Genomic DNA, 15706 nt, shown 5'->3' with positions numbered 1-15706 from the left:
GATTGGCTGAATAATGTTTTCAAAACAACAGCCGCGGGTAATTTGAAGAGATTACCACATGGTGAGTGTGACCTTGCAGAGGCCCAGTGTGGGGAACATTGGAATTTGCGTGGGTGTGTGGTCTATATGACCAATCAGAGTGCAGTATTCTTGTTTTTGAGCTGCTAAATGTACTTGCCCTATGAAAAGCTGGCTGCTGACCCATCTAAAATGCACCTTCTTATAAAAATCATATCATATTAAAGCTTAGATCTTCGGCTTTATCATGATTTAAAAATCATTCGTGCTCAAACAGAAATTAAGTGTGAAAATAACAACTTTTGTTGCATTAAAAAATTATTTTGTTTCATGTTTTAGATCAAGAGTTTTTCCTATATTACAACATCCTTTTAAAGATCCGAACAAATGACCTAAAAGAATGATTCTTCTTCTTTACAATGATACCAAAAACATGAAATTTGGTCAATATTTAGAGCAGGAATGGCCGAATAAAAAGAGGTGTTTTGGTTCGCACCTAGCTCATTAACTATGCAAAAACCCTCTCGTCATGAATATCACTTGGATAAAAGAAGCTACTTTTTCAGGGCTTGCCGACTGACCATTCTTGGAGAAAATTTTTGAATACACCTAATTTCATGTATAATAAAATACAAAAGAACAAGTGGGGGGTGTGACATCATCGGCCCTCCTACTGAATATTCATGACAACTGTTTTCACAAAATATTGCTAAACTTTAAAATTCAATAACTTTGTTATTTGTTATCCGACTTTAATGAAATTTTCGGCAATTTACTCAGTGAATGCTACTCTATTTATCAAAGGGGAATCCGACCCAAATAAAAACTTGTTTTTGGAGGAAAAAGAAAAATCAGACAAGTTGATATGTGAACGTTTGAACAATATCGGACAAACAGTTAGAAAGTTATAATTTTGTTTAAGTTTTAAATTGGTAATCACTATACCCATGGAGACTTCAAATTGGACGCATATGTGATGTCATAGTGATGTAAGGCAAGGATTGCTCTTCCATGTAATCCAATACATAAAATGACTAAAATGTAAATTTTCAGAAAAAGATTTACTTCAAATTATATTTTTCTTTCATGAGGACATAAAGTAATATACCTGAGCTATATTTAGATTACTGCCCAAGGGGAATGGGTACTTAGGAGAAAACCACAAATTCCTGATAATTGAGTACATAGCCAATGGGAAAGTTGTCAGTGCCCCTTGTCATAATTTAATTACACAGTTGCCAATTTGAAATCTACATAGTCTTAGGGATCTAAATTTTAAAGCAGCCATAACTTTCTTATTACTTGTCCGATTTCTTTCTGTTTTATTTATTTTTCTCCTTTCAGACAAAACACTTTATGACCAGGGCTGGATTCCCCTTAAAGCTAGTAATACTTTCGGCCCGGACTACCCCTTTAAAGCCCTCTCGCGGTAGGTCGCCTAGCAACCTTGTTAGCAACGCCTGTTAGCATCGTTTTGCTCACTCTCCATATGTCTGCGATATTACAATGCTAAAAACCAATGGAGTCGTTGAAACTTAGCAAGGCTATTTTGTTTTGTAATAGTATTCATTAATCATTCAGTTCAATACAAATCATCGTACAAATACTCATGGTATTAACATAATCATATACAATGGATAAATTCAATAACAAAAATTAACCATTTATAACCAATATAAATTCACAAAATCATACAATAGTTATGTAAAAAAATTATTACTCAACATTAATTAAACTAAATGAAATTAACAATAAAAAAAAAAGGAAAAGGGTCCGAGTGCACCCCCCCCCCCCCACACAGACACACACAGAAGATACATAAAACAATTAGACAGTACAAAAAAATACAAAAACAAAGAAAAGCAGAAGGAAGGAAAATAAAGAGAGAAAGAAAATAGAGAAAAAAAAGGAAAGAAGTAACAAGCAAAGTAATAAAAAGAGGACAGTCTACAGTGACAGACAGACCAGCCAACCCCGCACGTGTGGAAACCGGGCAAAACCATCCCTCTCTCATCCTTCTTAATTGTTTTTTAGTTGTTCCCATTTTTTATAATGCTGTGTTAATGTTTTTCGCTCTATAGCAATTTTCTTTTCTTCTTCTTTACTTTTAAAAAGCTTTACTTGAATCTCTTCGGCAGTTGGTAGTTTATGATTCCCCCTCCCGTGATATATTAAAAATTTGATAAGTAAAATGATATGATTTAATAATTGTCTATTTTCTGATGTCTCGTCTAATCCAACATGGATATCCTTCCACTGTAAGCTTTTAAGAATCGGAAATTTTAATATATTGCTACACAATCTCCATAATACTTTAACCATTTCACATTCATAAAAAATATGTCTATAAGTTTCTTCATCTTTACCGCAAAAAGAACATTCATTACTCGATATAAATCGAAACCTATATAAATGGTGGTTAACAAAGACAATATTGTATAATAATTTATATTGAAACTCTCTTAGCTTATTATCTAATGTGCAAAATCTTGGACGATAAAATACTTTCTCGATTTCTTTTTCAGACATGTTATATGATGATTCGAGATTGTAAAAACTGACAGGAGTGTCGGCAATTTTGCTTATACAGGATCTATACAGCTGTTTTGAACAAACTGACTCAAACTGGAAAACATTTTTAGAGAAAATAAATTCAATCTTCAAACCATCTACTAAGGTATTATTTTTTAATTCATCTTTCCATTCCACAGGAACATGTGCAAATATTTCATTAATTGTTACTATTTCGTCGTCATTTAAACCCATAGATCTAAAGTAAGTATTTGATTTAAGATCACCATGTTCATTTACAATATGGTGTAATTTGTATGTGTTTTTTAAGAAAATATTTTCATGAAAATACGCTTTTCCTGCATTTTTAATATACCTGTTATTGAAAAAAATTTCATTTCTTTTATTACTTATGTCCTTTTTGATGAACACAGTTATATCAAACCAAATACTTAACATTTCCCGGTAGTACTTTGGAATTTTTATATTGATCATGTCAGGTGTAAAATTACAGTAAAATATTAAATTACCACCTAATGGTCTTAGCAGAAATTTGAAATATTTTTTCCATTTCACTTTCTGATCACCGTTTACCAATCTTTTGACCCACATCACTCTCTGTACCATTACAAAGAGTTTGAAATTAAGCATTTTTATTCCCCCTTGTTTATATCCCAGATACAATGTGTTTCTTTTAATTTTATCTTTTCCTCGCCATAAAAAGTCGAAACAAATTTCTTCAATTTCTTTAAAAGCCCATTCCGGCATAGGCGTTAAAGAACTTACATAAATCAATTTAGAAAATGCATAAGTTTTAAGCAGATGAATTTTTCCAAACAAAGTTAGATCTCTTTGTTTCCACCAATTCAATAACTTTTTAATTTTGCTTAATATTTCTTTATAATTCATTTCTTCAGCAACGTCAGGATTTAATGAAAAGACAATACCTAGAATTTTAACCATATCAACTTGTCTCCCAAAAGGGAAAGGGTGAGTAAGGCTAACAGAGGGTCCTAGAGGCAAAATAAACGTTTTATTTTTGTTCATCCTAAGTCCAGATGTCTTCCTAAATTTTTCAAGAATTAATTCTAATCTATATACTGAATCCAAGTCTTCTACGAATATAGTCATATCATCAGCATAGAGTATTTGTTTAATTTCCGTTTCACCAAATCGAATACCCTTTACTTGATTATCATTACCAATACAGTGCGTTAAACATTCTATACAAAGTATAAAAAGGTAAGGGGAGAGGGGATCCCCTTGTCTTAGCCCCCTCTCGATTGCAAAATAACCGGTCGATTTCCCCCCATTAAAGACACAACTCAGCGAGTTGGTGTAAAGAACGTTAACCCATTTACTAAAAATCGACCCAAAACCAAACGATTTAAGCACCCTTTGGAGGAAGGAATGTGAAATTGAGTCGAACGCCTTTTTAAAATCGATTGCAACTAAGTATCCTGGTTTATTAAAATTTGATGTATGAAAAATCATATCGTTTATTATTCTTACAGCATCGCCAATATTCCTATTATTTAAGTAACCTACTTGGTCGCCAGACACAATATTATCCAAAATGGTCTTAATTCTTTTCGAAAGTATTTTGGTTAGGATTTTATAATCAACATTCAGCAAGGAAATTGGTCTATAATTGCTAATAAACATCGGATCTTTACCTTCCTTATGTATAATTGTAATTATTGCTTGTTTTTGTGACGGTGACAATTCTTTATATTTCATAGCATCATTAAAAGCATTTAAGACTAGGTCACCTATTACCTGCCAAAATGTAATATAAAATTCGACATTTAAACCGTCATTTCCTGGTGATTTATTTAGTTGCATTTCTTTTAAAATTTCAATACAATCCCCCTGGTTTATTTTCACTTCGCAATGATTCTTTTGGTTTTCGCTTAATTTTGGTAAGTTACTAGGAAAAAAATAATCACCAGGTTCTACCTCTCCTTTAGAATATAAAGAAGAATAAAATTCTTTGATTTCTTTTAAAATACTAGTTTCGTCCTTAATTACATTTCCATTAACTTTAAGTTCTTTAATAAAACCCTTCCGACCATTATAATTTTATAATTATAAAATATGCAGTTTCTCGTTCTCCACTTTCAAACCATGGGGCTCGAGATCTGATTTTTATACCGTCATTTAAGTACGCATAAATTGTTTTTAGCTCACTTCTTTTTCTTGCCAAAAGATCAATCAATATATCATTTGTGTTCGATGGTGTTTGCTGTAATTGAACCTCCTCTTCCAATTTCATAATTTCCTTTTCTAACTTATCAACCTTCTCTTTTCTTTCTTTAGCTTTTTTCTTAGAATATTTTCTTGTAAAATTTCGAATTTCCATCTTAACATAATCCCACAGTATTCTATTATCCATAATTTCTTCGGACAACCGAAGTTTTAGACGAATTATTTCCTCTTTCAATCCTTTAACATATTCTTCATCGTAACATAGGCTATTGTTGAATTTCCAGTATCCTGTCTTTATAACAGGATGAGTAACGGCAAAATTAACATTTAATTCTATTGCAGAATGATCAGGCGACAGAGCCGGTATTATTTCACATTTTGATACTTTTTCAACAAAAATGTCTGATATCACCCAATAATCTAATCTGCTCTGCATGTAAGGATTTTGTTGATGATAAGTATACTGCATCTTATCGATATTTCTAAATCGCCATATATCTATTGCCTTATGATTATCCAAAAAACTTTCAAAATCAATACTAAGCCTAGATTGTCTTTTATTAATGCTACTTCCTTTGTAATCTAAAAGTACATTCCTCATCATATTAAAATCCCCTCCTATAATAAAAGGTTTATTTTTAGATTCTTTCTCCTTCAAAATCTGGGAAATATTTTGCAAAAAATCTAGTTGCTCCTGTTCTTTACTTCCTACAGGAAAATAAACATTTCCCAGTACAACCTGCTGATTCTGCAATAAACCGATTATGAAAATATATCTGCCATTTGGGTCAATAATTGTGTGTTTTATCTTTATGTTGACCCGTTTAGCAATAAGTATCATGACTCCTTTACCATGATTTGTACCATGGCTATAAATGCAATTCCCCTCCCACGATGAGCTCCAGTTCCTAACTATTTCTTGAGTACTAAAAGTTTCCTGTAAAAAGATTATATGCCCATTTTTGTCCTTACACCATTTGAAAATACTTTGTCGCTTATTTTTCTCTCGAATCCCCCTCACATTTAAAGAAATAAAATTACAAACAAACTTATTCATTTAAGGATATGTTGAAATGATACTACACAGGATGAGAGATGGATGGCTTCCTCCACGGCCTACCCCACCCGAAGTTGATCATGATCAAAGTGTCACTGCAAACTGACCTTAAGAAGAAAGAGAAAGAAAAGAAACAAGCAACAAAAAAAACAAACGACACAAACGAAAACCGACCACGAAAAGACGTACCTAACTCAAACATAGGACACTCTAAATTGTGTAACGCCCTCCCCTCCCTATACCTTAACACCCAATGCTCTTGGTTATTTATCGTAAATACTTAAACAATACACCAAATTCATTCTTATCAGCCTAATAAAAAAGGCATAATCTGATATGAAAAGGAAATATATTATTTTCTGGGGGAAAAAAAACGACTACACCGCAGCCAAACCATTAAAAAAAAAGATCCACAAACCAACAAGAGGAAGACGAAAAATAGCACCTAAACTAACTTGAGCTGTTGAAATCAACAAAGGAAAAGAGAGATTAACTATCAATAAGGCTCCTGCGCAGACCATCAAGGCGCAATATTTTGTTTTTTTTACGTAATCTTGAATGCGCAAAATTCCTTTTTTTTTCAGAAAAAAGGGCAAAAAAAAGAATAATATTTAAAAAAAATGTCCCAAGCTGCACGACAATATGTCAAATTCCGTCTCTCTATCTATTCCTCTTTCTTTTCCCAAGTTAGCATTTGGAGTTATTGTACAAAGATTTAAGGGGTTTCCACCTCTTATTGATTCCATGTACAAAAGCTTGTACGATGAACTGTACTAAAAACCATTACAATTCATACCAAAAACTTTTGATTGAAACAAATAACTTGGTATGTCAAGTTGCAAGTTTACTGAGGCAAATTACAGCAACTACGTTGCATTCCATCAGATCAATTAAAGTGGGAGTCAGTGAACGTTTAAAACATTTCTATTACTGGTTGAGCAGTGAAACATAATGATTTTAACGAAATTGAATGAAATGGATTCTTGTCTAAAATAGATTCAACTATTTCACAAAGGATTTGAATATTTGTTTCTTAATATTGACGTATAACTTTGGTTGTACACAAACGAAATATTCCGTTCAGTATTTTGCAATAGATGCAAGCACACACAATAACTTTTTTTCAAAGAAATGAATGTGCTACATTATCTAATTATACCTTCTTGTTAAGTTAAAGGGAAGAAAAAAAACAACCCCGCCCGTTTGTTTAGCATTAGAGAATGCAAACCACTTGAAAGTCACCATGTGACGTGCGAAATAACATCGAGATTACAATAGTAATGTTGATTCTTACCAATATAGAGCCTTGATTGATTCCATGTACAAAAGCTTGTCCAGTGAACCATTACAATACATACCAAAAACATTTGATTGAAACAAATAACTTGGTATGTCAAATTGCAAGTTTACTGAGGCAAGTAACAACACCTATACCTTGCATACCATCAGATCAATTAAAGTAGGAGTCAGTGAACGTTTAAACATTTCTATAACTGGTTGAGCAGTGAAATATAATGACATAGATTTTAAATAGTTTCAGCTTCTTGCTTTAGAACCATCGATTTCTTATTGGATTTTTGCATCTCAGTATTTGAATTATAACCGAGCTCCACATATTCTTGTATGGATTTTACAATAGACATACACACAGAAAAAAAAGAACAAAAAAAAAAAACGGTTCTTAGAGAGGGAAAAAAAAGAGTGGTAATTATCCCTAATAGACGTAGAGCATTGTCTAAATTTATTCTGAGAAATGTTGCCACGCCCAGATGTTAAACGTTAAAATTTCAATGCAGCTTTCATGACTGGAGACATGCAAATTAAGTCAACGTTACCCTTGCAAGGTTGATTCTCACCAATGCCTCCTTTACATGCTAATTGAAAATTCAAATTAATTCAGTGAACGTTTAAGACATTTCCATGGCTCGTAAAATAATGAATGATGGCGAAGTTGAACTATATGCATAGTAAGCGTAACAAAACCCCATCATGTCAAAGAACAAATTGTTTCTTCTAACTTGGTTAAAAAAAGAAAAAAAAGTTTGACTCCACCTCTCAATCATTGTACTTTGCATATCAAAGAGAAAAAAAAATAGGGCATGTCAACCCTCCCCAACATTCAGAGTTTGTCAATATTCATTTCCAGCGTGTTCATGACTCGATTTACATACAATCCCGTGCATGCAATAAATATGGGATTCTAAAACTTAGCCGTTGTTCTTTTTTTTTCAAAGATAACCGACCACATTGTTTTGATATGAAATTACCTTGAAGATTTGTAATATAAAAAAACACTTTCTATGTTTCTATAATCAGAATATGGGGGAAAAAACACGCCAATGTTTCATGAATCCGCAAACATAAACAATTACTTGTTACTCAGTACACACTCATGTTCACTGCACACCGGTAGCAATCTTTTGTGAGTTTTACTTAACGACCATTCTTTTTTCCAAAGCTTTCATCGATGATAATTCGTTAAATTAGATCTTTACAAGATATCAAATTCTCTAATGGTCCACAGACGGTTATCCAAACAGATCAAAATACTGTCAGATTCTCCGACCTAATCAAATCTTTTCTTTTCCTTTCCAAAACCAGTAAAAACAAACATTATTGTATATTTGATAGGCCTGTATTATCTCTTTTTGTTTTGCGAATTAATATCAACAATCTTTAAAACATCATGTACTTAATATAGGCTTTTCAAAATTATCAACTCTACTATGCAGTGAGATTTTACAAAATAACTTCCGCTCATTTTCTAATCTCATCATCGCTTGAAATAACAATAAAAAAAAAGTTGTTAAACACTAATCACCTTCCAAACAGATCAAAATACTGTCAGATTCCCCGACAGAATCAATTCTTCTCATCCTTTTTTTCTTTCAAGACCTGTACAAAGAAACATTTATGTTGTATATTCTCGATATGCCTGTGATAACTGAAAAGGAAAAAATAACATAGATTATTACAATCTGATTTCTCCTGGTGTTCCTCTTTATTTATTTTTTGTTTAGTAAATTAATTTTAATAATCTCTAAAACATCACTTCTCTCTTTTTTTTCTTTTCCAAAGTTATCAACTCTACTATCATTCTCTTCAGTAAGATTTTGCAAAATAACTTCTGCTCACCGGTAGCAGATATTCAAAATAGTTATACCTAATTTCATCATCGCTTGAATTAATGATTTTTTTGACGTTAATTAAAACTGTTTAAAAAAAAGAAAAAGAAAAAAAAAACATTAATCACCTTCCAAACAGATCAAATACTGTCAGAATCCCGGACAAAATCTTTTTTTCCAAAACCAAAGACAAACATTCTTCTTGTATATGCTCGATAGTCCTGCGTTATCTGAGAAAATGATAAATTACAGATTTTTAGATTCTGAACATTCTCCTGACATGCCTGTAAGTTCCTCCGTATCTCTTTTGTTTTGCGAATTGATGTTAACAATCTCTCTATAAAAAAAAAACACCTGCACTTCTCATTTTTGTTTCTCTAAAGTTGAAAAAACTATCAATCTTTTCCTTGAGATTGCAAAATAACTTCTGTTCATTGCCAATACATATTCAAAATAGTTAAGTACCATCTATTCCTCCAAATCAGAAACGAATTCTTTTCATCCAGCAGGTTATCATTTCATACATTTCTATAATGAATGCTTATCATTTACATTTATTATCGGTGTACAAAATTATACCGAATATACCAGCAAGTGTGGGTAAAGATTTCGAATTATCAGTCATTTTGATGAGTGATACAAAATGCCAAAATATAGAGTAAATTTCATATAACATTTCAAAATCCTAATTTTCAATATATAGGTAATTTGTTATTTCTTTAAAAACATCTTAGTTCATTTGCTAGAATTTTCCCGAACTGATAAGTTTGGTGGATTATTTTCTCCCTTCTCTATAAGGAAATGGCAGGCCTTCGAAATCAGGTTAATTGTTGTTATATTTCTAAAAGAAAATCGTTTGATTCATACTACTAAAACCAACTATTTGCCCGAAGAAGGGTTATCATCTCATATTGTTGTGTAAATGATACATATTATGAAATAGGTGCATTATTTCGAGCATCGCGATTGGCCAATACGCGTCACGTGACATCCAACTTTTTTTCGTGCGTTGCACGGCAGTGCAAAAGGTGCGCAACGAAAATTGACATTGCACGCTCAAGCAGACCAGTGCGGTAGAAGTCCCGGCCGGGAGAAGTCGAACAAAACTGTACTGTAACTTTTTAAGGATTTGTTTCTGTGTTGCTATTTTATAAAACAAATAATGCAATTGCTCTGTCGTGTGTAAAAGTAAATGAAGAGAAAGCTCGGTTTCTTTAGATGGTGCACACTGGGCACTCGCCGCCTCGTGCACAGTGCGGCACCTATCTAAAGAAACCTCGCGTGCTCTGCATTTCCACTAACGCACTCGGCTCATGCATATTTTGTATAACGATAAATATTAGCAGTGTAGCAATGCATGTTGGATAACTTTTTTCAGGATGACTTTCGTAATGAAGAGAAAAATCAAGTTCATTCTTAGCACGCGAGCCGCAGAATGATAAATTTTAGCGTGCGCAGATAGGGCTGATCCCCGAGTGTATCGGGACGGGATTATCCCACACTGGTGTCGGGTGGTACATTCCAGGTACCTTTTCCCCTTGCGAGGACCATTGTCATGATTGTTCAGTTTTAATGCTTAATTTTGGTGTCGGGTGGTACATTCCAGGTACCTTTTCCCCTTGCGAGGACCATTGTCATGATTGTTCAGTTTTAATGCTTAATTTTGATATAAATAGTTTACCGACATATAAGAATTGTTATGTATCATTCACACAACCATAAATTCCATATAAGTTTGTACACCGATAGTCAATGTAAATGATAAACATTCATAGCATTACTAAATCTTTAACGATTCCATAAGGTTTTTTTTAGAATTTTAACATTGCACACATTTTGGAGAGTGAGCAAGACGATGCTCATAAGCGTTGCCTTACAAGATTGCTAGGTGGTCTAACGCGAGAGGGCTTTAATGGCGCGCTCCGCTGAGTTGATTCATATTTTCGTGCCAAATGATTGGAACAGAAAAGTGAAATGCCGCTTCGATTTCGTTGCTAAAGAATGAAATAAAACAATTGGTAGATTAGAAACAGGGAGAATAAGATAAGGAGGTATTTCATGGGTGATACCTCAGTCGGTTTATTTCTAATTCGTCTAATGCCAATTCGTCCAATTGCCAATTCGTCTAATATCATTTGGTCTCCCATCAGTTCGTCGACTCACCACATGGTCTAATCTCATTTAGTCTAATGCCATTCAGTCTAATAACCAGTTGGTCAAATAGCCATTTACATAGGCGGATCCAGGTGGCCCAAAGGGGCCCGCCCCCCCCCCCCCTCCCCCTAAAAAAGGGAAAGAAAAAAAAGGAAAAAGAGAGGAGAAAAAAGAAAAGGGGAAGACGAGTGAAAAAAAATATCAAAATGGGGGAAGACTTGGAAAACAAAAGACATAGAACCTTTCATGTCACTATATAGAATTTTCTCTCGCGCTTCGCGCTCGCATTGCCTTTTAGGTGATTTACATAAATTGTTCAATATGGAGCTTAAATATCAAGTTTGGTAATCAATATTCAAAACAAATTTCACCTTGGAAATCGAATTTCATTATTTTGTGTCATTTGCCAATTGATTTTTATATAGTGCTCTATAAAAATGTCAGTTTTATGGTCTGAATATTAACATTTTCTGGTCGCACTGCGCGCTCGCAAATTTTGATTTATCAGATGCTTATTATTTCATAAAGTTGTCAAAATATCCCTTTTAGGTCTGCACGCTCGCATTTGGGTTGGCGAGTAATGTATGTGTCATTACACAACGATCTACTTAAGATCCCCTTTTCATGAGAGTTAATCGAAAATTTCGGCTCACTATTTGCATTCGCATTAATTACTCGCCCTCATTATGCATTAATAAATAAGATATCAATTTAATAATTGAATTGTCCCTTTTGTTTCATCTCGCGCTTATCAAGAGGAATAGAAAGATCATTTTCATATGATGACACATCCTAAGGATATCCCGATGCTATGTCAAAACTTAAAATAATAATAATGGAAATATCAGCTCTTCAAAAAGTGCGATCAATATCTGCCTCACAATTTTCCTACAAAGTGCTTAAAATATAAAGCTGAAATTAACCCTTTTTCAAGGTAGGAATATCAAATATTTTACGCTCGCGCTTCGCGCTCGTTTTGATTTTCATGATAAAAGATGGATTTAGAATGCCTAGATTCTAGGATCAAATCTGAAACACACAGTGCATGTTCTCGCACTTTGTGCTCGCAATGTAGGATGATCCCCTAGTACTCATCCTTTTCATGATTTACAAAACATGAATAAAGTGTCCCGTTTTAGGTCGAAATCTCGAATTTTTCTGCTCGCGCTTATCGCTCGCATCGATTGTTTAGTTATATAACTATCCTATTTACGATTACAAATATTGATTAAAATCTTCCATTCTTTATGCATAAATGTCAAAAAATTTTAACTCGCGCTTTGCGCTCGCATTATGTGATTGTTGAAATATTTAACTTCCTCATGATTGGCTAAGTGCAAGCAGTCCTTAATATGTTCAAAACGTATCTAAAAATTATCTGCTCGCGCTCGCATCATTATTGTAAGGAAGATCCCCAATTACTCATTCTTTTCATTTTTTACAAACATGAAGAGAGTGTCTCGTTTTTAGGTCTAAATCTCGAAATTTTCGGCTCGCATCAATTGTTAAGTCACATACCTATTGTGTTTAAGTTACAAAAAGTGCATAGAATTACCATTATTTAGGTAAAAGTGTAAACAATTTTCAGCTCGCGCCTGGTGGTCGCATTATTTGATTGTTGAACAATGTAACGTCTTCATAGCTAACTGCAAGCAGTAGGTAGGCCTACCTTTCCGATCAGGTCAAAACATGTATCAAAAATTTCTTCTCGCGCTTATTGCAAATTTTAGGAAAAATTACAATCCCCCCCCAAAAAAAAAAAATTGCTTGAGCTTCGCGCTCGCATTATATAAGTAAGGATTATGAAATAAGAATAAAGCGGAGGCTGGATCCGCCCCTGATTTAGTCCATATACCTTTCGGTCTGATTGGACTAAGTGTTAAATTGTGCAAAATGAATGAACATTTAATGGATATTAGACCAACTGCACATCAGACAAAATGGTCATAGACGAAATTGTGATTATAGACGAAGTGATGACTGGACCAAATGGTTAATAATGGACCAAAATAGTGGTTGTTTAGATGAAATGTTGATGGACGGAATGACAATATACTGAATGAATGTATAGTCCATGTGGTGAGTGGACGAGTTGGCAGTAGACGAATTGGAAATTGACCACCTCGGTCACATTTCTTCAATACGGCGCCAACTCCCTCATCTACCCTCCTCGCCATAAGGAGTGTAGATGAGGGGATTGGCGCTAGATTTAGATTGGGAGTCATGTGCCCTCTATGTTAATTTTGGGAAAGAGAACTTCCATAAACAAAGGTTAAATATAATCTGGACCATCAGTGAACTATTTTTTCACGCTCAGTGAGCATGTGCTCATTGTGCTAAACCTAATGAAATGCTTGAAGTGCCATGTAGGAGGGTCCATGGTGCAATCACGCATTGCAGGAAATCACCCGAAAAGGGGGGACATCAAAACAATACTTCGATTTTTTTAAAGGAAATTGTTTAAACTGCCAAGAAACAAGTGAGCATCGCCAAGTAATCGTGGAATGGACTGCGTTCTTTCCATCAAACACTAGGGAACGAAGAAAATCATCCCTCCAGCATGAGCAACTACAAATATTCAAAAGCTGATACCGACAATGATGAAAATCTGGGTCTTCATCGACCACTCTCACCAGGTGGAGCAAGTGGTTTACAAACAAGAAGTAACAATAAGCATGTGATCACCGATGTCGCGACATCGAAGGTATTATCTCAAGATAGCGAGGATGAGCTCGGTAAGTTTGCGGATATTTTGTAGTCGATTCTTTTGACCCTCAACCATGATGAAATTTATGTATTTATGTGTACCTCAAATAGATCATGGTCATTTTAAAAGTCATCCCTCCTGGTAAGAAATGTGATAATATCGAGCAACACATAATGCAGTGGCGTAACTACGGGGGGGCATGGGGACACGTGCCCTCCAATAGGCTGGCAAAAAGGGGGGAAAGGAGAAAAGGGAGAAAGACAGAGTGTGGGTAAGAAGAAATTATTGTATTTTATATATTATGTTATATCGTACATAAGATTTTTTTTTTTAAATATGAAACATAATTGGCTCATTAGGGCGTATATAGAGGGCTAATATGTTCATAATTTCTGGTGCTCGCATTGTCTGAGTACTGATATACATAAATATATAATATATCCTGTTGTACTAAAAAATCCCGTTTTCAAGTCAATATACACCAAATAATTATATTTCCTCGCACTTCGAGTATTTACTGTTTTATGTCGTGACATGTGCTTTTTTAATGACTATTCCATGATCAACCACTTTTAAGGTCTGAATATCAAACATTTCCGGTCTGTGCTTGCGTTCGCATTAGTGGACTGGCGAGAAGTCTGCTCTTCATATACAGCTCGCGCTTCGCGCTCGTATCATTTAGTTAGTGAAATACGTATAATCTCAGTGAATTCCTACAAACAAGCCTTAGTAATGCCCCTCTTTAGGTCTGAATTTCAAAAATTTTCAGCTTGCGCTTGGCGCTCGCAATATCTGATTAGTCAGAATCATGTTCATGATTACAATGATTACAAAAGTTGTTTCATGGGTCATTATAACAAAATCAGCAAGCGCTTGCATGGCGCTCACATTAGATGACTATGGTGAGATATGTATGCTCTTGATTAATTCCTTAAAACAGTCCTTAAAATGTCCTTGTTTCGGGTCAAAATGTACAAAAATTTCAGCTCGCGCTTCGCGCTTGCATGGTTTGATAAGTGAGATACATATCCATTTAATGGCACCGCCCTTAAATTGTCTATATTAGATAAGTATAGAGCGTTGTGGCCCAGTGGATAAGTCTTCTGACTTTGAAACAGAGGGTCGTGGGTTCGAATCCCAGCCATGGCGTAATTTCCTTCAGCAAGAAATTAATCCACATTGTGCTGCACTCGACCCAGGTGAGGTGAATGGGTACCCGGCAGGATTAATTCCTTGAATGCATGAGCGCTGAGAGGCAGCTCGAGCTAAAGCCGGGGTAATAATAATAACAACGCGCCTCGGAATAGAATATTTCTAGATAGATGGCGCTATATAAATGCCTATTATTATTATTATTATTAAGTATACCTGGCAATTGAGCGCGCTTCGCGTCCACTAAGTGACTCAACATTTTAGCTGGTGCCGCCCCCCCCCCCATGTCATGACCCACGATACTCCACTGACATAATGTGTTGATATGATCAACTATTCACACATGTTTGTTATTATAGTCAACGGTTACACTTCGTAATTCCGAAGCTTCGTAATTCCGAAGGTTCTTTATTCCGAAGGTTCGTAATTCCGAAACACGTAAATTGCCTATACCCCGATGTTCGTTAATCCGAAAACGAAAAAGGGTTCGTTAATCCGAACATTTGTGGCGTAATTCCGACGATTCGTTATTCCGAAGGTTCGATAATCCGAAAACGAAATAAGGTTCGTTGTTCCGAAGGTTCGTTAATCCGAAAACGAAATAAGGTTCGTTGTTCCGAAGGTTCGTTAATCCGAAAACGAAAAAAGGTTCGTTGTTCCGAAGGTTCGTTGATCTGAAAACGAAATAAGGTTCGTTTTTCCGAAGGTTCGTTAATCCGAAAACGAAATAAGGTTCGTTTTGCCGAAGGTTCGTTAATCCGAAAACAAAATAAG

At 34.6% G+C, this 15706-nt stretch overlaps 1 protein-coding gene across 1 annotated transcript in view; it reads left to right on the top strand.

Moving 5' to 3' along the window:
* Positions 1 to 13464: 13464 nt before the first annotated feature.
* The window catches only part of LOC121429038 (sialin-like), a 29891-nt gene continuing 27649 nt past the window's right edge, over positions 13465 to 15706 (top strand). Inside the window, exon 1 of the mRNA XM_041625935.1 lies at positions 13465 to 13808. Coding sequence (XP_041481869.1) covers positions 13634 to 13808 — 175 coding nt within the window. The 5' untranslated portion in view covers positions 13465 to 13633. The remainder of the gene's footprint in view (positions 13809 to 15706) is intronic.

The sequence above is a fragment of the Lytechinus variegatus genome, chromosome 15 (genome assembly GCF_018143015.1).
Source record: "Lytechinus variegatus isolate NC3 chromosome 15, Lvar_3.0, whole genome shotgun sequence".
NCBI classification, from domain to species: domain Eukaryota; kingdom Metazoa; phylum Echinodermata; class Echinoidea; order Temnopleuroida; family Toxopneustidae; genus Lytechinus; species Lytechinus variegatus.
Note: the sequence above shows the minus strand (reverse complement) of the source record. Positions and strands in the feature narration are given on the sequence as shown.